Genomic DNA, 25,304 nt, shown 5'->3' with positions numbered 1-25,304 from the left:
TTCTCATTGTCTCGCCAAAAAAAATTTGTAAACCTGAACCCTCACCTCAACCAGTACTGTACAGTCCCTTTAATCCATTGAAGACTATCCCAAGTATACTAGGGAAGGTGTCTCTGGGATATGCGTGTTATAGCAAAATCAGATTGTCCTCAACGGGTTAAAAGGCATGACGACAATATCTAGAATGTAGTCTTACTCCACATCTTGTCATATCACTACCAATTATATCTCACTATTAAAATGTAATCATCACCTGCAGTGATATGATCATCATCCTCATTGAATTATAAGCATATCTTTATAGCTTATAGACCTTTTTTTTTTTTAATGCCACATCTTTTATTGTTAATCAGAGATGTACTTTTTGGAAGGTGAATGTTTCTAAGCTACAGTTCATGATAGTAAACAATTATTCAATTAATTTAAGAGAAGTTTGCTTAATCTTAACAGCCTGTTATTTCCTCCAAAACAAAATTGCTTTTACATGCTTACCCCCATTTAGTAGTTCTGCATAGACCTACCTAACCATTTTTAAATGGTCTTTATAACTGATCTAGGAACACTGTTCCTTTACAACATGATTCAAATGTTGACTTCTCTGATATATGCTTTATGAACATATTCCTGCTGCACTGAGGGGGTCCATTTCATTGCACAGTTTTTAATTATTGTAAGCTTCGATAAGTGCAGTACAGCGCATCAACAACTGAACATTTGCTTGCACTTTTTTTGTTTTCTTATCTGCCTGCTGCCTTAGTAACTAAAAACATTAAAACCTGCATTAATTGCAAATTGAGATGGGAGCCCCCGACCTCATTGCAGAAGTAATTGATTACATCCTCTGCATGTGGGACATCTCTCCATCCTCTCTTTTGGTTGCCAAGGAAACTCATCCTCTCATCTCTTCTTTCTCCAGATGCCACTAATTTTTGTCCCTCTTTGTGCTTTTTTTGCTCTTTCACCCCTCTCACAATTACAAGGTTTACAGACCATTATCTAAAATTAATATCCAATACTGAACTGAACATTACATTACGATGGAGGAATTGTTTGTCCTATTTATCAACATGAACACCTTAACCATGAAGGAATGATAGGGAAAGCAGGTTTCATGAATGAACAATAATCACATCAGTCCCACTGATACAGAACTGTGCTGGTTCTATCACAGTGAATCATCACTGACAAATTTCTGTGATACAGTATTTCAGCATTGCTTGCGTACATGATCAAAATCATCAAAATGTTTTGGAATTTGCAAATTGAACCACTTAGAATTAAGCTTAGCCAGATTCAGCGGCAATCAATTTTTTTCCTTACATTTGCTAATTACTAAACACTACCTCCTTCAACAGAATCTACTCCAAAGAAAATGTCCAATGGCATGCGGTTAGGAAAAACAAAGATAGACTCAACAGTGCTAGTCAACATCACTCTACGTCTACAGGCCTTTAACATGACAGTAACTCCTCAACTGTGACATCCCTGCAATATTACACAGAAAACTGCCAGAAAATCCAGACAAGATCTGACCCTAAGAATAAAATTTAGCGAATTACATATGATGAGAGAGTGTAGCATGAAACAACCCAATCTGACCACCAAAATTAGTCGGGAAAGGGTTAAAGGGGATGGCTAGTAACTGATCAGTGGGAATCAGTGGGAATGCTGGGGGATGATTGTTCCAATCCTTGTGGAATTCATTTAAGAGTACATTATATATCTATTGTTGTGTGAAAATCATTTGCTTCAGAATGGTCTCATATTCAAGTAATGTGCAGTTTAATGTTTCCAGGTTACCATGCCTGTACAGTGACGGGGCATTAAACTGCACATTATTGGAATATGAGACCGTTCTGAAGCAAATGATTTTCACACAACAATATACAATGTACTCTTAAATGAATCCCACAAGAGTTGGAACAATCATCTCCCAACACTCCCACTGATTCCCACTGATCAGTTACTAGCCATCTTCTTTAAGACTACCCAAAATGCCACAGGCCCAATGAAATTCATGAAGGTGGCTTAAATTTAGACCATGGTAAAAATAAGTGTGAAATACAGTGTAGGTGTACAAATGTACCTTGGACATGCGCGTATCAATGCGCCATTATTACTAGACGTCTGCCTGCGTATGAAGTCTGCCAATCGTATTTACGCAGAAGAAATTTGCACAAACCATGGTTTGAATTTAAACCACCTAGAGTCCCCCTTGCTATGTCGCAAATCATGGGCACCTGGGCTCCAGCTGCGCTCTCACAACTAAGACATTCAAACAAACGATGTAACCTGATCAAAACAACTAAGATGCCAACAGGATACAGAGGTAGTCTTTTGAACTTATTTCTTCACATTTAAAAGGTCAGAGGTAGCTGACTACCTGAAATTCATGTTATCTTGCTCCAGCTTTATCTTTCTTTACATTCTCTGGCTTATAACAAGAAAAAAAAACTTCTTCTTTTTTTACAACAATAAAACACTCCATGCCACAACCATGATCACTCTGAGGTTACAAACAAGAGAACATTGCATATTACAAACATGGACACAAAGTTTTGGGAATGAGACTTGCATGCAGAACTGAGTGAAACAGAATTGCTGCATATTAGTATGCAATAGCCCAGTCCCATGTGAGATGTCGCACATAATCTCATGTCAGACAGATTTCCCCAAATGCAAATATCAAATGGTCGATGACAGGATAAGCCTTTGCCTAAGGGAAGCTAACGGTTCCCACACAGTGTCTCAGAAGATCTGGGAACCTCAAAGGAAGCAGGATTAGATTGTCTTTAAACAAGTAACAGAATTTGGAAACCCAGAATCCAATCACTGTTCTCTTAATTGAGGTAGGATGATTATGATTTGGTCACTTGGGGAAAAAGAAACCAAACTGTGGTGCAAACTGCAATCTCATCTCTTGCACAACTTTTTGGTAAATAAAGACAAAACAGTCAATCCTTACAAACAAGCATTAAGTAATAATAGAACTGGCGGATGCAATGGTTGAAATCAAGCACAAAGATCATTGCTGTTAAAAAGATTACAACATAGCACTTAAGTACGAAGTTCACTCAACATATGTTAAAACAGTACATGACAATGTATATTTGGCAGGTTTGAACTTTTTTTTCTTTTCCCTTTTAGCCTGATTTTGTGATGCGCACATGAAGTTTTCCACCAATATTTCTCATTTACTGTATATATCATATATTTAGCAAGTATAAATTTTCGTGAATCGGGACTTCCCAACGATTTCACGAGTGCTTAAATTCGCGATTGTGGAATCCTGTACTGAACGGAGAATGTATATGCATACGTCACATTCATATCAGGATCAGAGTTGATATTTTTGCATGTCTTGAATTTCCCAAATAGCACCTGACTCGTGAAATTCACAAAAATAAAAATCTTGGAAAATATTCGGTGTATACAGTAAAATACATTCATATCACAAAATTATGGAGTTGATGCAGAGATTGATTGCAAATATGATCAATTCAAACACTGTTTCTTATTGAAATAGCATGTGACCTGTGTCGTATCAGCTCCAAATTTCAAACAATTGTTACAGCGATGGGTCAAAAACTCACCCATATCAAATGGATCGACAGCATTCTGCCCGGTACTGTTTGGCGCCCTCTGTTGTCCGCCGTCGAGATTCAGTGGATGGTTGGGCAGCGATGTGTTGTACATCGGATCCGCCATCTTGCGATCGTTAAACTTGGGGCTCTGCGGATTGTCGTAGTTTGCCGATACGGGTCGGTTGTCGTCAAATACCAAGCAACCAACTGCATAGACAATAAAATCAAGATATTATCATTGACATATAGTGTAAGTATAGTACTTTGAATCCAAAACTTTACTTTACTACAAGGCAAATTTTCTATTCAAAACTTTGTGCAGCAGTTTGCGTGAGAAACATATCAAGGTAATCACTACACAAAGTGCCATTTGCTGTGAGTTTTGATTGTGTACATCCACAAACCTGACATCTTCCATACATGAAATGCATCAGAAACATAAAGAACTGAGAAAACAGATTAATTTTACCGTCAAAAGTTGTGGGATCAAAAGCAATAAAATTCAGTGCAACATTTGCAGCTCAAAATTTGTGATAAATCATGCCGCCAAGTAAAGAATAAGCTTGCAAGTTTAAGTCTCTACCATCGTATTCAAACCCACCAATATACTCAAAATAATAAACAACTACATATGTTCTTTCTTGGAAAGAGATTACAGAAGCCTGGACATCAGAAATAAAAGAACTGAATATTTTTTAGAGCAAAAAACAAAGAGAATTAATACATGAATTCATATATCCGCAGACAAAATTTCACTCAAAACAGAAGCATGAATAGATGTTCTGGTTAACGTTATAAGAAACAAGCATCGTACGGAAATGAGAATAACATTAAAGTAACATTAAAGAAATTTTGCAATCTTAAGGTAAGAAGCATATTGTTCATTGTGACATTGCATTTTACTTGATGCATGCTTTAGATCTGCAGCCCTATCATTATTTCATTCAAAACAGTTCTTGACACACACATGCTTGCTGTACAGAGAATTAAAAAAAACCACCTTTTTTCAAAGGGAATTCTTCTCTCTTGTGTTGCATGCATCATCTTACAAAAATTGTCAAGCTTTCTAGCACAATTTCTGCACAATTCCAATCAGTTGTCCACATTGGACTGAAACTCTACTAACAGTAAACATGTATATGATTTAATGTTTGTTACATCATTTCTCCATATGCACATGCACATCACCTCAATAACAGTACATTGTACACACACACACACACACACACACATGGGTGTACACAAGTAGTCCAGTCCGCGATGAGATGGATTACTGTATGATGGCAGTGGTAAATCTCAACTTTTGATTATGGCCGTAAAATAAGAGATGATGAATGGGTTGTTTTAATGTGTCGTTATAATTGTGTGCACATAGTGACTCATGAGGTGTGCTTGCAACTACTGGGGTTAACTCGAGCATACATACAGTACATGTACAGCATATACATCGTATTTCATGCACCGCTTCCCCCTGCATCTGCATTATTTGTGAAACATGCAGTACCGTGCATTTTATCAAAAAGTCAAGCAGTGACATTATGGGAGACTGAAACACAAAGAGAAACAAGATCTTGAGAACAAAACCTAAGAACTGAGATTTCCAGCTAAAAACAGAGTCTAGGAAACAAAAAACAAGAGCAAGTTGATATTTTCTGTTCAGAATGGAGAGAGGATGAAATGAAATGTAGATGAAAAATAAGGTTCATACAAATGTAAAGTCATGTGCTTGAATGGTATGCATTGATGAAATTGCCTTGGCCTCTTAAAAGTTTGATTTACTCAACATCACTTGCAAAATAATGTACTGAGTGTCTACATTGTGAAAATAAAATAAAAGAGTCACCAACACTCACGAACACAAAGATGTTGGCATGGATGTTAAAAAAAATATATCAATGTTGTACTTTCATGATCAAAATCTACTTTAAATAGAGGCAATTTCCTTTTTTTTAAATGAAAATAAATAATTGTTAGGTAGCTACAGGAAGCTTACATAATGACAAATATGGAAAGGTTTTACATGCATATTTGCTAAAAACATTTCTTCAAATATGAACAACGACAGTTTTTGCATATAATTGCTCTGTGATATTCCAAAATGTGAGACAATCAACCAGTCACGTGTAATTCCCACAGAGCAATTCAGGAACCAGGAAATATGGTGTGGATAAAAGATTTGATCTCTGAATTATCTTTTTATTTAAATACACAAGTGGGTGGTATCCAATCACATTACCACTGAGAGTCATGTGTGGTAAGAGAATTTGGCACACCTCAACATCTATTTCATTTAATAACGAAGTAGATATCACACAAAAACAAGTCTCCAGTAACCTCAAGGCTAATGTAGGAATCCAAACAAAGTGGAAGAAATGAAAATAATCTTAAAGGACATAAATGTATTTCATTTCTCAACTGTTACACTAGCTGAATTCTCTAATTCCTACCTATGTCTGTGCCATCTTCTTCCAGATGGAAAAACAAAGGCTTCTCCCAATGCACTTTTACAGAAATCAAAAGAGCCCCCTCCTCCTCCTCCTCCCCCTCCCTTCAACTTTCATCTCCCTGCTGCAGCCCCAAAACTTACAAATCAAGTGCAATAAATTACAGTCAAGGAATGTCTATGCTCCGTTTTTGCACCAAAAACAGTCAGATAAAAGATAAAAATTATCTCTTGCAAAATCATTATCCTGCCACTTCAAAAGAAAATCCCAGTCTCATTTGCTAGCTTTGAAGCAGGCCCAACAGGATGTCTACGTGGCGTTGGTAAATTGACATACTCGCACAAGGTCTATTAATCTTCCATTGAAGCTGGGGTGGGTGTCCGATTCAACATCTCCTCAAACCTGTTTTTTCATCAATGAAAAACGTTTCCTGTGACGTTAGTGACTAAATCTGGCGTCTTTCTTTCAATTCCTCGTAGCCGACATCTGTTCACCTTCTGGTGGTATTGGTTTTGTGTGTAAGTGGGTGTGTGTGTGTGTGTGGGGGGGGGGGGGGGGGGGGGGGGGGGGTGTTTGGGATTTCTTATTCAAAGCATCTGGAAATGACAATTTTTCAAGTATACCAGACTCTTATACCTTCATAATGACATTTACTTTCAAACTGACTGATGAGATATAGGCTGTGGACCTACATTCAGAACACGGTATTCCAAGTTTACACACTTGAGCGTCATTATAGAATTGATCTGTGAGACAAAACTCTGTGACTATTTATTCAAGAACAGATATTCTGCTTTATAAAATTGAATTTGGATACTTTCATATAACAGTTGTTTTCTTGTTCTGTTTGTTTTTATCAGACGTCAAAATATGAAACAGAATATATGCATGCTTGCCATGATCACCATATACGTGCAACTTGAAATATGCAATTACTGAACTTTGCTAGAGTACTGTTGCATGTGCATGATTCCGACACAAGTTTCTTTTTTTAATCTGAGAACTCAAGCTGCACTTGTACAAATTTCCTTAATTTCTTAAGAGATTAGTTGTTTATCTTCTCTTTCTCCATCTTTTTCGCCTTCTTTTTCCCTTTCTTCCCCCCCCCCCCCCCCCCCTTCTCTTCTATCAATGATTTGGGTTTTACTGAAGAGTTCAGGGACTTTGAATACCCGGTACTTAGATTTATACTAATAGTTTACCTACAGCAATTTCAAAATATGCATTACCAACAAACGAAAAATGAGATTGGACAAATATCTTCAACATCAGGGGACATCACTACATCAGCTTCATGGCTGTAATTTGTAGCTTGTGACAGGAACAACTCAAGGCACACACTTTGGACACATGCACCCTATCAAACATATTTCATAGTGTACGATAAAACTTACATTGCACCAGTATATATCACAAGCCAAGAAAAAAAAAATATGCTATACACTGCCCATGCATAAATACTTAATATATTACCTGTAACATAATCTGTCGCTTGTTCCCGACACTTGTAAACTGTTCAAAGATTATATTCTAACCACTTTCAAATTTATTGAATCTAGTGGAGAAGGACAGTTCAGAGCTAATCTGAAGAACCATAATGCCTTGGGGAAAATGAAGTCTGTTGGAAAATCTTTTTTTTAAAATGTTTTATCATTTTTTTTTATTGCTCACGCCTTGAGACTACATACATACATTCATACATACATACACTCACAAGTCAATGAGCTGACCTGTAACGGCGGCAAGGAGCTCGAAATTCAAATTTTGAGCTCCATAACCGCAACACCCTTGACGACAGAAGAAGAGGCAGATAATCACTCCAACGACGCAAGAGCTCTTAAAAATGCTCCGCACCGTGCGCACTCATTTCTTTTCCCCCCAAGCCTACAATGCCCGGTCAACACCCGCTAACATTTCCTGAGCAGTTCATCACATTGTGACACAGCCCATAGGCAGTACAGTACAATTAAGGGTGACACACGCAAGTTGGTTAACATCAATATTCCAGTTATCAATAAAAATCCACTTCTACACAAAAACAACAACACAAGAAAAACAAAGTCAAAGACTGGCAACTGCCACAATTTGCCTTTCAAAACAATTTTGTTTCCAGTGCAGACTTGTTCAAACTTCAAACTTAGAATATGGATACAATCAATCAATTAACAATTCCATCAAACGAACAGCTGGACATAAGCGCCCCTTTCTGATCGCCAGCAGTCATTTGCTTGTGTGCCTGCAGCACGCAGGTGAGAATAAGAAACAGAGTTGCATCTATCAACCGCCGTGTCCCGCTTTGTTTGCATTAGTTTGACAGGTTCCCCCAAACACCTATTCCGTCTCAATCACATGACATGAAAACGGCATTGTGGGAAGGAATTAATGCATAGCTAGGGGCTAATCTCACTATGATTTCTTCAGGGAAATTTCAAAGTATTTCTTTGTTTTCTTTTCTCTTTCTTCCATTTTCTTCTTATTTTGTTAAAGGAACAATACAAAAACTAATTGATGCACATATGGCAAAGGAATTCCCCTGGATATTTGCGCAGAAGACGTCAAATTCACCGCAATGCTTCACTCTCAACACACTCTGCCACTTTTTTTGGGCAACAGTTCCCTTTTCAGGCAGAATATAAAGTTTGAAAAAGCAACGCTTTCAAGTCTTGTCAAATGTTGGGCAAAATCTCTAGCCTTTTAGGTTAGCTCACAGCTCTCTTTTAAACCAGAAATGAATTAGATAGAAAGCAGATGCGATTCCCATGGCAAAACAATTCTCAAGCTACTTGTATGTAATACTCCTGTACTTCAGGCGATGCTGGGTTAGATGTCAATCTATTCAGGCCGGTGTTTTGTGGTGCCGATGACAAATTTGTGTGCTCCCTGAGAGTGCAACAATTGTAGGTTCGTAGATGTGTGAGCAAACATCTCCACTTTTTTGTCATGGGAATTAGCTTTCCAATTTCTTGGCAGTTACTTTTTAACGCCGTTCTGGTTTAATGTGATTTTTTTTTTTCAAAATAACGTGTTATATTCACATTTACTTGATTAATAACAAATATATATATATTAAACATGATCTTCTGGCTTCTGTGTATGGTATATTAATTCACTTGTGATGAGTCCATTTTTTCATTGGACAAAGCTTATTAAAGTCAATACATTTCTATTTCTTGGTTCTCTTAACTTTTCTCCTGCTGACGTAGGTTGACGTAAGGCGCGGTCATAGAAAACGCTTTCTTCCAACCGCTGTTGGCAGATGTTCACTATCGCGATTGTAGGTATCTTCCCCCTCCCCCCCCCCCCCCAATTTCTTTTTAAAATCTGATTTCCTTCATCATGTGTGAGTGATATGAGAAGGGAATCTTTCTTGATGGTGTGATTGGCCATTTCTCCCTTGTCACCCTTTGGGGTTTGTTTGTTTGGATTTTGCTTCATTTGTGTATTATTGTTGTTGTTTGTTTGTTTGTTTGTTTGTTTTTTGTTCTCCATCCCATCCCACACAGGTTAACGTACAATGCAGCTGTCACAGTAATTCACAAGGCCCTGTGGTAGCCATGGCAGAGACAGGTTGAGGGGAAATAAAACATCCAGCGTATTCCCACTGTATCTTCACCTTCCTCCTACGCTCACTCTTCTGATTAAACTAGATGCACCTCGGCGCGGTTCGCTGATGAGCAAAGTGGAGCAATCTGTCACCGAGCCTAAAACACCCAATATCTAGCTTTCACATTTAAATACGTACTTTAACAATGTTACTTTTCTCAAACATCATTCACCCTGCAGTTACAGATGCGTTTGCACCGAACCCTTTCTCACCCCTATTGCCCCCCCCCCCACCTCCCACCACCAAATAATCAGGACACCAATTACGCTAGTCTCCAACTGTCCCACCTCTCACAACAGAGTGCCACCTTTTCAACATTCCCTCTCTTACAAAGCCCACCTGGCACAAACAAGACTTTAAATGAGACAAATTTACACATTTGTGGTGTGACTTGGATGAGCTGGAAAAAAAAAACACAAAAAAAACATAACAAAACATCTAGAAACATACACAGACAAATATAAAAATGTCTGGAAGCCAACCACGCACATACAATGTAGGCATCTGAGTTGGGAGATTTCTTTTTTCAACTGTGTGCCGCCATATTCCAAAACTTTGATTTTTTGATTGTCACAATGCCCCATCTACAGTGACAGATATAGATCATGGGTCATAGGTAGACACACAGCTCATACTAACATCATTTTCACTACCACATTGAGGCTCCTAGAATGTAATGCACATTGTTCAAGGGAGTATGTGTCCTTGTAATTTATAATTATAGACTATTTTTCAGCATAGTGGATTTCAGTCTATCTATTCATCTATCTATCTATCTATCTATCTATCTATCTATCTATCTATCTATCTATCTACCTATCTATCTGTTTATATCAATCTATCTATAAAACTATCTATCTACCTACCTACCTATCTATCTATATATCTATCTTTCTATGTAAATGTCTCCATCCTCTCCCTGAAGTCTACAATTAGAAGTGGAAAAACTTTTCAAACATGTTACTATCTATCTATTTATCTATTTATCTATCTATCTATCTTCAATGCATATGTCTCCATTGCCTCCCTAAAATCTACAATTTAAAGCAGAAAAAAACTTTTCAAACTTGAATGTTAAAAGAGATTACAGATATCAAAACCTGAAGTTACTGACACATGAATATATGTGTATTTCTGTTTTTCAACCATGATTTGACAAAAGAAAAAGAAGAGAGAGAAACCTTTCTATTCTGCAGAAAAGAGGAAAGCATTACTGGCATTTGATCAATAATACTCTTAGATATTCGGCAAAAAAAGTCAAACTTACAAATTGTACATATCAGCAAGATATATTTCATGGAAATATTAAACTACAAATATATATGCCTGGGCATCCGGCAAGTTTGGTGTTTTCATTATTTTATTCGTTTATTTTCACACAGATGCTAATAGACTTGTCCTGTCTCTCTTGCAGGGGTGTGGAGGGATGGCGATGTCTACACAATTAATTGGCTTTCAGGGAATATCCAATATCTCTGCATCACTTTTTCCAATTGAAGTATATGAATACGTGGGGGGTTTTCTGCAGTTATTTGAAATAATACCTACACATTAATAACATTTCTCACAGTGTTGATCCTGGAGGGAATTTTAATAGAAAACGAGACTAGCTCGCCCACTCTCGAGATAATTTCGCCGAAAGACGCGCGTCCTGGGAATAGGAAGGGGTCATGACCTGGAGAGAGAGGAAATGATGAAGAGGAAAGAGGGGAAAAAAGGAAGAAAAGGAAAGGGAAAAGGCACAGAAAAGAAGCAGGTTCATGAGATTGATTGAATGCTTAATTGTCTCGGGGAGCATTGAACTTTGCCGTCACCAAAAGGACGACGGAAGATTGAGGGAGGAAAGGACAGGGCTCACATATCCAGGCTTCTCTTCAGTTCTTTCACCTCATTTCTCTTTGTGAATATTCATGAACTTGGTCACAGGTGTGTGCGAGAGGGTGCACGTGTCTGTCTAAAAGTGTCAGACTGTTTGTAACAGTGTCTGTATGCTTCACTTTACCAGCAAGTGACACAAACAGGGTACTTGCGTGTACGTGTCAAACAATTTTACATTTTCTGATGCAGATGGGTGGTAGAATTAAGAGATTTTGCCAAAAAGAAAGAGAAATCATCTTTATAAATCATATATGCCATTTAGCATTTTACAGCTGATCGACAAAGTTACAATGATAATTAACACTTCAAGTCTTTTTGCACATTTCTGGGCTGACACATTTGGAATTACTCTAAAATACGGTGTCACACACATGGAGGGTAGTTTCAGTCTTTCATCCAAAGAATCTGTGGGATAAAGATTGACCTCTCATGCTCCATTTTTTTTTTTTTTTGGACAATTCTGATTTGAATACCCGTATGCCAACAAGAGTAGATTCTTATGGTTCGTTTCAGTCAAAACAAAGCATGCATTATCATCGTTGGATCTCATATTTCACTAGCTGTGTATGTATAATGCCCAAATCACTACCATTGACATTTCATGCACACTTCATACTAACAAACCTAGTAAATAAATATGTGTACAACTTCGTATGTGTGTACAAAAATCTGCTTTATGGCATGCTCTGAAAATTTGGGCACGCTGCCAAATTATGGAGTATTGCCTAGATTGCAATAACACAGCACGGAAACACCCTAATGACTTTAATGACTTATTCTGTTTCTGAAGCACACAAATTTGGGTCAATACGGACATGGAATCATGTATAAATCTTGTTGGACAAATTGATCATCAATCTGCAGCACCCATACCCCAATATAGTGTAAAAGTAGAATGGGAGCAGCTATGAAAAAAAGAAGGTCAGAATAAAAATCATATTATGCATAACATATTGACAAAATGATACACTAGGTGGGATTTCTTTATGCACTTTTATTTTGCCATACTCCCATGACATAAAATTATCACACTGAAGTTTTCTAGGAAAATTAAGATGAAAATGGGTGACTGATGACTCTATTTTTCCTTCTCCTTACTACATCTGCCCTCTCTTCCCTCCCCCCCCCCCACCCCTTTCTCCCCCAGTCTCTAGTCTGCAAAGAAGAATTGAATTCTTCCAGTTCCCATGACATGGGGGTCAAGGGGGGGGGGGGGGGGGGGAGTGGGCTTTCAATCTCCCTGCCCCAGCCTGTTCCTGAGAGTCTGTCAGAGGGGCCCCTGATGAACCAACCATCACGGGGGGAAAAAAAGGGCAGTGTAATGGATCCCGACAAGTAAGGAGGGAATTCATCGGGTGTGAGCAGCAGTCAAATACACTTGCAACAACCAGCCTTGAGGGGAGGAAAATGGAAGATATTAATTCACTTCAAAATCTCATTATCTGTACCATTTTCCATTTCCTGAAATGCGATTCTGTGTCAAACTTCTCATAGGACTTGAGTAGTACTATGTATCAAAAGAGAAGGTTTCAAAGTGTGCCTGGAGGGAAGTACTCGGCTGACAAGAAGAAATAACAAATGATTCAGCTTGCGAAATAAAAGAGTGGCTCAGCAACTATTTATCAGCTATTGGAGTCTCACTATGGGCTCGTGTCAAAATCTGACAGATATTGTTTTATGCAAATTGACAGCAAACACGCAAAGGTTCCAATACTGTGCTATGATACATGCATTAGACAAAAAATATATATATACTTTTTCACTATCCAACAACCCATTTATCAAGTCTTTCCTTCTTTCTTCCTTCCTTCCTTCCTGGCGGTCATTCCACCTGAGACAAACTATTACAAAAATCTTGAGATTAGGGAACTGCTGCTAGTCCTTGGGTCACCACATAATTTGGAATATTTGGGCCCCGCCCCTATAGTCACCAGACCCATGCGGGTCAATCAAACACCAGTGCTACATCTGCACCATGTGCCAATGAGCACCGTAGCATGTATACAATGTATAACGCCACAGCAAACACAAGTTCTACACCCCATGCCCTTTGCTTCCCAATTAGTTGCCACATCCACCATGTTGATAGCCTCTCTAAAGTGCCATTTTCCTTCCGGTAAAGGGCCCTCTGAGTAACCCAATACCAATGTATCAGGATCGCTTTATGCCCCCCTCCCTCTTACAAACCACCATCCTCCTCCCCCTCCCCTCCCTCCTCAGCACTTTATAACTTCTCTTTCTGCTTCTGTACAGCTGTGTAACATTCAGCTCCCCAAAATAGTCTTGAATGAACCGATGCCTCCTTCTTTTTCCTGTTTTCTATTTGCGTAGCCATTTGAGCTGCCTCCCGGTAAAAGGTCGCGCTGCAGATCACTGCATATTGATTTCTCGCCGATTCTGCTCATTTCGCCGGTCTTCTATTACCCCCCTCCAAGCGGTGCTTGTAGAAAAGCGCATTCTCAACTTTCTGTTCACGAACGCATATATATTTCTCACACGAGTCAAAAAATGTCAATAAACACAGTCTGCAGGGCCTCATCTGATGACAATGAAAAACAATAGTGCACTGGCACACAAATCTTCACATTTTACTAAGAAGAAAGAACAAAGCATAGCTCTTAACATCAAAGCTCACTCTTGCTCTCGCTCTCTCTTAAAGGCATAATTTACCATTTGCAAATGAAACAAAAACCCAGCTTAAGTGCTTCAAAAATGTGAGTTAGGATAGAAACAGCCAATGTAAAAATTTGAGTCAGTAAAATTAATGTTAAGTATTGTTAAATATACAAACTGTGAACAATAGTTATTATAAAAAATGTTTCTAGACTAAACCATCTACAGTTACGGTTTATTGAGAAAAATAATGATATCTCCTTACATTTTAGGCTTTATGGCAAAATGTTTACATGGTAGGATGTTTTGTGATACAACTAGCCTACACATATGCATCAAATGTGACATCTCGAACTTTTTTTTAATCACTGCTCCCAAAGGTAAACTGTACCTTTAAATACTTTTTTTTCTCTCCCTCAATTTTGATACATAAATGTAGTTTGGAAAGACATGCCAAAGAAGGTTTGATGTAAAACAGGTGCTTGAGGAGACAAAATTCTCGTCATTTCAAATTCAAAATCTAGACAATGCCCACACACCTCATTTGAACAAGGCTCTAAGAACACTCTGGGAAAAATTCAGCATATGATATTCCTTTGAATTACAAAAATCCTGACTTTGCAGTACTGGAAAACCAGAAATTTATGAAAGTGTCAAGACGTGAAAGAGGCCGTTGACTCCAACTCACAAGAGTTTTATGCACCGAATGTTTGTGGGTTTGCAGTACTTTATCCAACCTGCTCCTCTCTACCACGACTGTTGAAAATACAGTCAATAAACACCACGGTTCAATATGCAGGATATGGCAATTCCCATTCGAAGAATCCCAAGATTTGACAGACTTAGAATTCTACACTGATCAACGTGCTCTGAAATACCAGCTGGCATAGTGCCAAAAGTAAGTTTTTTTTTTTTGTTTTGTTTTGTTTTTTTTTTTGGGGGGGGGGTTCTTTTATAGTTAAAAAAAAAAGAGAGAACAAAACAGTATTCTTTTTTCAAAGAAAAATCCATTATTGCAACTGTATAGGAATATGTCACAATACTCCGCTATCTTCATAAGGGACAATAGCAACAAACTGATAACATGCTTACAGTTGTATGTGTGCTTACCCACTGTACTGTATGTCACACATCAGAAAATAGACAGCTCCTTGATTCCCACTCACAATGCAGTTTGAACATTTTTGACAAGGCAACACGCCTATCTGGCGAGTTTCTTCTAAGTTTCTACAAACATAAGCACTTGAATCTCTTTGCAACATGGTCATACGACTGAAACCTACTGTGATTGGATAACACACTGTACATAGTAACTGGGCTGGGGGGATGGGGGGGGGAGGGGTTGTTGAAGCAAAGAAGAATGAACTGCTTTACAAACCCTTTAGAGAGATCATGGGTGTACTTCTGATTGACACACACTTGTAATGCGAGAGTTGGCGATGAGTAACTAAAATAACAGCGAGAGCCGATACTACCACACATACAGAGTGCTGTATCATGTTGCATCGTTCCTTTCCCAGTCTATCTTACAAAAGCAATGTTCCAAAAGCATGCCTTGTTTTTCCATGAAACAAAAACACTTCACACAGACTTCCTGTAGAAGCAACTCTCAAATCTCTGCCATTTATAATTAATTGGGACCTGAAATGTGAGTCTCTGAAGAACGATGGACGCTGATGTCACCTTACTGCTATGTCCAAATATGTCCACACACACACACAAAAAAAAATTCCCGCCAGAATTATAACTTTGTGATTCTTAAAAGCATCATGAAGTGCCATGCTATATTGTGCGAGCAATAAAAAAGAAAGAAAAACAACAACAGCATCACTCCTTACATTCTTAATAAACTGAAAAACAACAACAACAGCATCACTCCTTACATTCTTAATGAACTGTATATAGAATAGAGTTTGTGAAACCCGAGTGACAGAATAAAATGGGAAAAATCAACTCCTTTCCAAGAAGCAAAACTAGCAAATTCTCACCTTGGAATCGGCTCATATTTGTGTAACTGGAGGTAATGTCAGACTGTTATTTGCTTCGTAAATATCGGTCGACGTGCCACATTTGCGAAAGTAAAAAAGTCACATCATACATGGCATACATAGCAGTTTCCAAGCAAGACGCAGAACTGGGAGTGGACAAGATCCTGTATGATATACAGCATTTCTTACTACAGAAGGGGATGTGTAGGGGGAGGGGAGAGACAAGTTTTGAAAAAAAAAAGAGCAAAATTCTGCAACTTTTTGTGTTTTGTTAATGTTATTGTGTTTTCTAATCTATTTGTATGAGTAGCAAAGTGCGCTTAGAAACGTCAGTATGAAGCGCCATATAAATGCAATTATTATTATTATTATTATTATTATTATTAAAGGAAAGCATCACATACGTGTGTGTAAATGAAGCCTCCAACTCACTAGTAAGATTTTTCAAAGGACAATCATGGTCACATTAATATCTGAACATTTGTGACCTGCTACAACAACAGGATCCTAAAGTCGCTGACGGCTGAGCCAAGAAAATCGAGTTTGAAGTCACATCATCAAAATTGGTCAAAACAATCGAATTTCTGTTTTTGGCATAATTCTGATCTCTAATGTTTCGTCTATCATCTGCCGAAATTTCAAAGCTAAATGATCAAAAGAAAGGTAAGAAATCAGCATTTTTCTGGACCATGATTTTCCGACTTTCAACGTAACAGCAACGTGTCCGAAGATTTGGATTTAGCGCCACAGCTAGACTCTGCCCCTTGCAACGAGGGAGTGATCTTATTGGTCAGTGCGTGGCATCCTAATTACTGATTGGTCGTGCGTAGCCCGCTGGCGCTAAGCTGGAATGAGCATCGCGGAGGTTGCTAGGAGCATACCTTCTATTGTCATGATCATGATAGCGTCGGAAGGATAACTTTGAAGGCGTTTTTCTCGAAACTCTGATTTCCTCAACTACTTGATATGCGCTAATAAAACCATCGATATCTCCACAACTGAGTACTTTTATGAGTTGTGCTATATATGAAATTAAAGTACAAGAGTAAGGGAATAATGTCATGCAATTTTCAGAAAATTGTTCTCCCCCGACTTACGGATCCTTTTGTTGTAGCGGGTCACATTTAAACTGCTGACACATTCCTTTAAATGAAGAAAAATAAAGGACAGAAACCCCCAATACCCATATCTGTGCTTTGACACACACACTGTATAGTCACTGGGGGGAATTTCTTTGATTCTGGCTTATCCCTATACTGAATAATTAAAGGCAATTGGAATTCAACCATCCTAAACACTATCAAGTCAGTGTAGCTTGATTAATATATTTTCACAACTGAACTAATTGGTGCTTAACAAGTCATTACACTTGTCAACGTAATGTATCTGCGATCATGTATACGTGAATGTATACATGAGCTCTTTCTAATGGAGAATCCAAAGGAGATCATAATCACTTCACTTAATCTTGACTTGTCGAGGCAACAGGCTTTCATTACAGGACAGGCATGACCACTAAGAGTCTAATATGGTTTTTTCTTAGCTATCTTTTTTTTTTTCATGAGGGGGGCTGCAGATGTTTCTCTTGTTGCTAATTTCAAGTCTGTGATGAGTTGCATCAACATACATCTGAGGCTATGGATTAAAAAGCCTGGTTTAAAATCTAATGGCCATCCAAGTCTAAAACATATTTTTCTTCCACATGAAAACTGTGTGTCTCCCTTTTCTGGACCAGGAGGGTGTTTCATAAAGCTGTTCTTAAAGTTAAGAACAACTTAAGAACGACTGGTGATCAGTTCTTGTGCTGAATTATGGAAATTCTGATAAGTGAAGCACATTAGAACTGATCACCAGTCGTTCTTAAGTCGTTTATAACTTTAAGAACAGCTTTATGAAACACCCCCAGTTTGCTAAACTTCACTAGCTCTTGCTTATGGCACAGTCTCATTCTGGGCTTATACTATAGAGTCTTCAAGTGAATAAGAAGCCATTACCACCACAACATAACTTTGATGTCATCCAAATTATGGAATTTAGCTCTACATTATGAAATATTGTTTTGCCTTCCAAGTTAGACTGTGTACTTCATAAGAGTATGCCCAATGTGTGTTGTATTAACTCTTTATGTGCCAAGACACTCAATTGTAACTTTTCATGCTTTATCTTTTTTTAACAATATCTAAATAATTCCCCCAAACTTGACCTTATTGTAGATTTAGCCAGCCCTTTTAGGTATACATGTAACAATGTGTCTCAGTCCAAAATGAAGGCCGTGGTGACACAATAGGAATTAAAAGGGGACAAAGTTTATCTTTCTCCATTGACAGTTGGTTTTCAGACATCCGTGCCACTCAGCAAAGAAAGTATGCCCCAGTGTGTATGCCAATCAGTCAACATAGCACAGAGAGGGTTAATGGCATAATTTTCTCCATTAATCACTTGCAATAACTTAGCAACCAAAACTACAGCAAAGTTTGCTTTGTCTCAAGTGTGTATATGCAGAGAAGAAATTAACTCGTGGCACTCTCACAACTTTTGTCATAACTCCATTTACTGCCCTTTCCCTTTCATTATCCACATCCAGTGCATGCAGGGCGTATGGTGACATACATCCCCAGGTCCGCATACTTGGTGCAAAGTGGCGAGACAGCCCACGAAATGAGAGAAGACATATTTCACAAAAGGGCCCAACTTGTCAGACAGAGATTAATGAGCAAAATATGTGCAGAGTTACTGCAGGACCCGAGCCACATGAGCCCCTGGGTCTACTAAAAAGCAGGCACGGTAGTACACCATGTTTTCATCCAGAAATTGAATATAGTGATTACCATCACTGACAGGCAGAGAATTGGATACGATTCTCAGAGGATTGGGGATTTTATCTTTATCAAACATATAATAATGATAATAATAATAATCATATTGGATAGCTTTATTTCATGGAATATAGCAGAGTGTTGCCCTTGTTACTCATCTTTGACTCATGCCAAATATGGCTCTAGCAGATGCAATATTTTCTATTATCTATATAGGACGTTTTAGCGGCGCATTAAACACGCGTATTGTTGTCAGTTCAATTTTTACCGTTCAATATCAGAGCATATTGAACAAAATGCATAGGCCAACGCATTAATTCCCCATAGGCTACCGTTGTTACTTGCCGTTCAAGATCCCACCATATTAAATTCGGTCTCGTTTATTGTGCGAGCGCTTGCTGAATGCGCAAACGCTTGCTACTAGTGCGCGTCATTTTGTTACAATTCACAAGCGCGCAAACATCTTGCTACACAGTTTTAGGGGCTTCCCCTTTTCAGCGCTGGGATGTGACTGCCAAGTCAACTTCAAAGAAGAGTAGAAGCCCGGTAATTTTGAGCACTTTATGCTTGCTCTACTTGATTGTATAGATGATAATAATTATATTGGATGGCCTTGATTCATGGAATACCAGGGAATATTGCACTCGTTAGGGTCAATATTGCACTCATCTTCGATTCGTGCAATATTGGCCCTAACTCATGCAATATTCCCTCGTATCCCATTCATAGCCATCCAATATAATATAATTATCATCTATACAGCTATACAGCTTAAAAACGGGTATTGTTGTTCGCTCAATTTTTACTGTTCAATACGAGAGCGTATACGAGAGTGTATTGAATGAAATGCATAGGCCAATGTATCAATTCCCCATAGGCTACAGTTGTTACTGGCTGTTCAATAATACATCGTATTACATTTGTCTAATCAGTGCAATTTGTGCAATATTTATATCATCTTGGATGGCAATGAATGGGATACCGCGGAATATTGCACGAGTTACGGCCAATATTGCACGAATCGAAGATGAGTACGACATTGGCCCTAAGGGAGTGCAATATTCCCTGGTATTCCATGAATTAGAGCCATGCAATATAATTACTATTATCAATAATCATTATTAAGAGATGGCATTAACTGTGAAGAAGTATACCATACACTGTACTTCAACTGGAATGAAGTTGACACTGCACTGAAAAAGGAGTGACTTGCACTGTACTTGCGTACTCGAGTATGTAGCGAAATGTTTGTGCGCTTGTGAATTGTCACAATTAGAGTGTGCGCACTTAGTACATACCAAGCATTCGCATTCAGCAAGCACTCAAGCAACTGATGAGACAATGGAACACAGTGTATTATTGAATGGCCAGTAACAATGGTAGCCTATGGGGAATTAATACATCAGCCTATGCATTTTGTCACATATGCTCTCATATGGAACAGAAAAAATTGAGTGGACAACAATACGCGTTTTCAATGTACCGCTAAAACTTCCCATAGGGCTTCATAGATAATAATCCCTGGTATCCCATTCATTGCCATTCAATATAATACAAGTATCTCGCTATATGCCATCAAAGACTAAAAAGATAATATCAATATGGCAAGGTAAACATATCATATGATATATGACCAACACCTACATTTAAGGAGAAAAAGCAAGGAAGAGACACAAAGGAATGCCTACAGACATAAGATCCATCGTGACTTACTCACTAGACGTGTTTTACTTCAGATAGGCAGGTATTTTATCTCCGCTCTTTTTGACAGCTTTCCAAATGTATGTGAAGTATTGCCTATGTGCATTGCAGTACTCTACTGCACAGCTAGACTTTGGTATTATATCCAGTCTAATCAAAGGACCAAGGTAACAGTTATACACGCATGTCCAGACACGATAGTCGCAGTTACACTAGATAAAACTACGCAGTTTCACTATCCGGTACTTTGCTTGGCATAGTTTGGGGAGAGTGATCACAAACTTCTCATAAAGTTACCAGCAAAACTTCCTGCAAAACTAGCTTCCTGCATGCACTTGTGAAGTTTCTGACTTCTCATGAAACTACATGTAGTTTTGTCGGTAGTGAGACCGCGTAATCAAACTTCTGACGTTACTGCGAGGTACATCATAAACAACTAGTATGCGTAGTTTCACATAGTGTATCCACGGCTACTGTTACATATTCCATTTCGGTCAGAGGACTTGTAGAAGTGGAGCATCTACTTCAAGCAAGTTCCAGCAACCCCATTTCTTTGTATATCTTTATTCTAATTTTTACTTCACACTACTAGTATTTAATAGTAAAGTAATGAATTTTCTTTCTTTTGAACCCATCTTTGTTGATATACATTTCCTGTTTCAGTTGCAAAATTTTCAAAAGGTCCAATTGTTAAAGTGCTGATTATAATTAGCAGCATATTTTAAAATAGAAGTTCTTACACTTCGCTTCTTATACCCGTTCCCTACAGGAACCTGGTATACCAGGTTCCCAAAATGTCAACAGGAGCATCTGGATTTTGTGGCATAAATTCACATTTATTTGTGTTATGCTGACCAGAAAAATTACTTTGATCAAAAGAATAGAGTTTCTTCTATAAATATCTGTTCTTTTTCTGTGTCCTTTCCAACATACGAGTGCATTTGATTTGCTATAAAACTTGTAAGAAGACCTACGTAGCAATCGAGGCTGAGCTCACTAGATTTTGACTTTCGCTGACCCCATTCAGAAGCCCTTTACATAGTGTATAACAAAAGAGTTTGCGGGCCCATCAGCGCATGCTCTATTCATAATCTCAGGTGCGATCAATATTTCCCATTGTTCAACGGCACATGCAGGTGACCATGAAAAGGAGATACATGTGCACATACTACATGTACTTGATTGCTTTCATTCATGTAAATTACCGACCTGTTTGTTCCTTGTCGACAGGCAAAAAGAATCTCGTTTAGGAGCCTTGATGGCTCTCAGAGAATTGCAGAAGGAACTGGTTACGTTGCATTATTTTTGTTAAATTTCTCCTGACCTTGTGCACACTGGATGAAGTTAACCATGCTCCATCAAATCTTTTTCCGGTATAAGATATGCAGTTATATTTGGATTTGACAGTTCAATGATGACTAAAAATAATTCTATACTGAAAGGGCCCACGGACGTGATGTTTTAACCCATGCTGTTTACTGGGCCTGCATGAGCCATGCAGTGACTCTTTCGGGAATAAACGTATCTCAGACGCTGCAATGTGGTACGTGATTGCAAGCATGTCAAAGCTCTCACAAGGCATAGTCACATTAACTGAAACTATGCATAGTTTTACTACTTGGTATTCTGCTTCGCATAGTTTAGACAGTGTGACCACAAACTTCTCAAAAAGGCGACAGCAAAACTTCCTGCATGCCCTTGGGAAGTTTCTCACTTCTTACAAAACTACAGTTTTGTGTAGTGTGACCGCATACAGCTGAAACTTCAAGAAGTTTGTAACATGATAACAGATCTATTCACATTATTTGAGCACATCGTTTATTCTTTCCAATGCTGTTGCGTGTTTGCATTTTTTTTTTGTTCTTGTTAGAGACTGAAAATACATGTGGAGGTGTCGTGGCTGAGTGGATAAGAGCGCTCGTCTGTGAACGACATGAGCGTGGTATGGTTCGTGGGTTCGAGCCCATGCCAAGCCCGACACGTTTGCCCTTCAGCAAGGCACTTTATCCACATTGCTGCTCTCCACCCAGGAGTATAAATGGGTACCCGGTAGGATGAGAAAGCTTATGTTGGTTGATGAGCATGTGCGCGCCTGTAAAAATGGCTGCGACTGGCTGGAATGCTCCCCAGGGAGTGGAGAATGAGCACTGTTAGTGCTGGTTGGAAATAATGTATCCAGTGACCGGGGTAATAATAGTCTGTAAAGCGCATTGAAACCCTGAAGTGTGTGAAATGCGCTATATAAAAACCAGCTATTATTATTATTATTAAATACAGTTCATTTCACATCACTGAAACTACGCATAATTTAGTCTGTAAATTATTTGACCACGTGCTCGAACTTCTGGAAGTTATTATGAAGTAAACAACGTGTAATTTTGTGTTGTGTGAGCTGGGTTGCAGCCTTGTCTTGCATAACACGCTGTTATAGTCATGATAGGTGTGATAAAAACTACATGTGGAATACCAGAATTTGATTACCTGGACATTTAAAGAGAGGTTGTTAACATGGACAAACTTGTTGCATGTTTCAATCGTTTCTAGTCATGTATAGTGTGTAGAGAAAACCACAAAATGAGACTCTGTTGCAAACAAGGGGAGCTTAGAAAAAGAAGAAAGCTATATACTTTAAAAAAATGATAATAACAATTACGCATGTACAGTTTTACCTTTTTACCATCGACTGAAAACAAACAAACAAACAAACAAGCAAATAAACAAGCAAACAGACCAGCATACGGACATGCATCTTCTCATGCTAACAAACTACGCTAAAATTCAAATCGTAAACCAGGGTTGGATTAGAAGCCATGATGCAGATCATATATGCAGTAGTGTTGGTATCACGGCATTACGTGTTATCTGCTCACTCATATCCCACTTTAATCAATATTTGTACATTTTTTTGGCACAAATGTAATATGTATGCCAGAGACTAACGAAGCACATGTTAGCAGACAGTGATATAGAATGAAGAGGCTGGAATTTAGAGCAGTAGGCACAAGTACATTGTAGAGAATAGATGTATTTCATAGTATTAATAGGGGCATATTGTGGGGCGTAAGTTTTGTATTTCAGTGAGCTACACTGTACATATCTTTGCCCATAGCTGACTTCACTGACTTAAATCTGCCTGGAATTATAGCCTGGTATTAAGCAAATTAAGGAAACAATAGCACATGAAAAAAACAAAAACAACTGCATGCAAAAGAAAAGCAATTTAAAAAAAAAATGTATTAATATCAATACATACTTTTTATCAAAGACAGCATCAAAGCTTTTCAAAGAATTTCATGGTTTTCAATTAACGAACAGATATGATCATAGCTCTACTTGTGAGAATTTCATGGTTTTCAATTAAAAAACAAATGTGATCATAGCTGTGCTGCCTCATGCATCTGTTTATTCTTTTAAATTTTAGACCTATATTCTTTTTGACACAGAAATGAATACTCTTTTTGACATGGAAATGAATACTCTTCTATGCCACTTCAAACCTTGAATCACCAATGAATGTCTTTTTTTCCCCCATCAACTAAATTGCTCACAATCTACAAAGAAAACAAAAATGGATTTATCAAGATCTTGAAAATTGAAAGGCCTGACTTATTTTTCTCATCTTTTTCTTGGGTGAGTGGTTGGGTGGGGGGGGGGGGGGGGGGGGGGGGGGGGACAAGAATCTATTCATGTATTTTGAGGAAGAAGATGAAGATGTTACAGGGTTTATGAACGATGCATGAGTAAAAATGAAATGAAAGTTATAAAAAAAAAGAATAATCCTACTGGAAATAATGTGCATCAAACGATTTCAAGTCCCATCTGAGGTGTGGAGACACAGAAAAACTGTTTCATTCACTGCTGCAGAACAGATGTGGTCAGTTGATTCTTTGCAGAGAAGATATTTGGAAAACACTTGCATTCACAGCTCTGAAGTACCTTATTCACTTCACTGCAAACAAAGATAGGCTATTGAATAGTAGACGGCTTCTCATCACAATTTTCGAGGGTGCTTCAAATTTTCTGTGGAATCTGATTTTATGTGCTTCAAGCATTACCATGTCAATGACCATTTTCAAGACTGTGAGCAGTCAGTATGGGAACTTTGTGTGCCTAGGCATCTGTGTCATGTTTTGATACAGATGTGCTTTATTTTTTCCTCAAACAGCACTTCAAACAGAGTCGTAGCAACAGAAAATATCATGTCATGACCAAGATTTTGATGGCAAACAAAGTCCTAACTTGAAATAGCCATACTCAAATATTTCTTTCATGTGTATATATTGTCTCATTATAAACTAGAAAAACACTCTGAGAGCGCAGATCTCCGCCAAGCATGCAGCTCATTTCGACCACTGATCTTGTTCTTCCATAGAGATCAGTGATTTCCACTCATATATATGCATGCTGAAAATACCTCACTCTCCCAATATAGAAGTCTTTTGTTACCTCCACCAAGGAAGGAGGAGGTTAAGTGATCATCAGCATTGGTTTGTCTGCTTGCAAAATAACTCAAAAAGTTGTGTACGGATTATAATGAAACTTGCAGAAAAAGTTGAAATTGACACAAGGAACACCTCATTCAATTTGGACAGTGATCCGGGAATTTTTATGGATCTTTAAAGGATTTTTCATCTTTTGGCAAATAGGAGGTCAACGAACTTGAGGTTCAAGCTGTG

The 25,304-nt window shown here is 38.2% G+C and overlaps 1 protein-coding gene across 1 annotated transcript in view; it reads right to left on the bottom strand.

The window, feature by feature from the left end:
• LOC139744880 (SHC-transforming protein 1-like) overlaps positions 1-25,304 on the bottom strand; it is a 128,385-nt gene that overhangs the window by 5,291 nt on the left and 97,790 nt on the right. The window contains exon 12 of the mRNA XM_071655290.1: positions 3,594-3,791. Within this exon, the coding sequence (XP_071511391.1) occupies positions 3,594-3,791 (198 nt within the window). The remainder of the gene's footprint in view (positions 1-3,593; positions 3,792-25,304) is intronic.

The sequence above is a fragment of the Diadema antillarum genome, unplaced genomic scaffold (genome assembly GCF_040938485.1).
Source record: "Diadema antillarum isolate AM-2024a unplaced genomic scaffold, OU_Dant_1.0 seq00001216_RagTag, whole genome shotgun sequence".
In the NCBI taxonomy this organism is placed as follows: domain Eukaryota; kingdom Metazoa; phylum Echinodermata; class Echinoidea; order Diadematoida; family Diadematidae; genus Diadema; species Diadema antillarum.
Note: the sequence above shows the minus strand (reverse complement) of the source record. Positions and strands in the feature narration are given on the sequence as shown.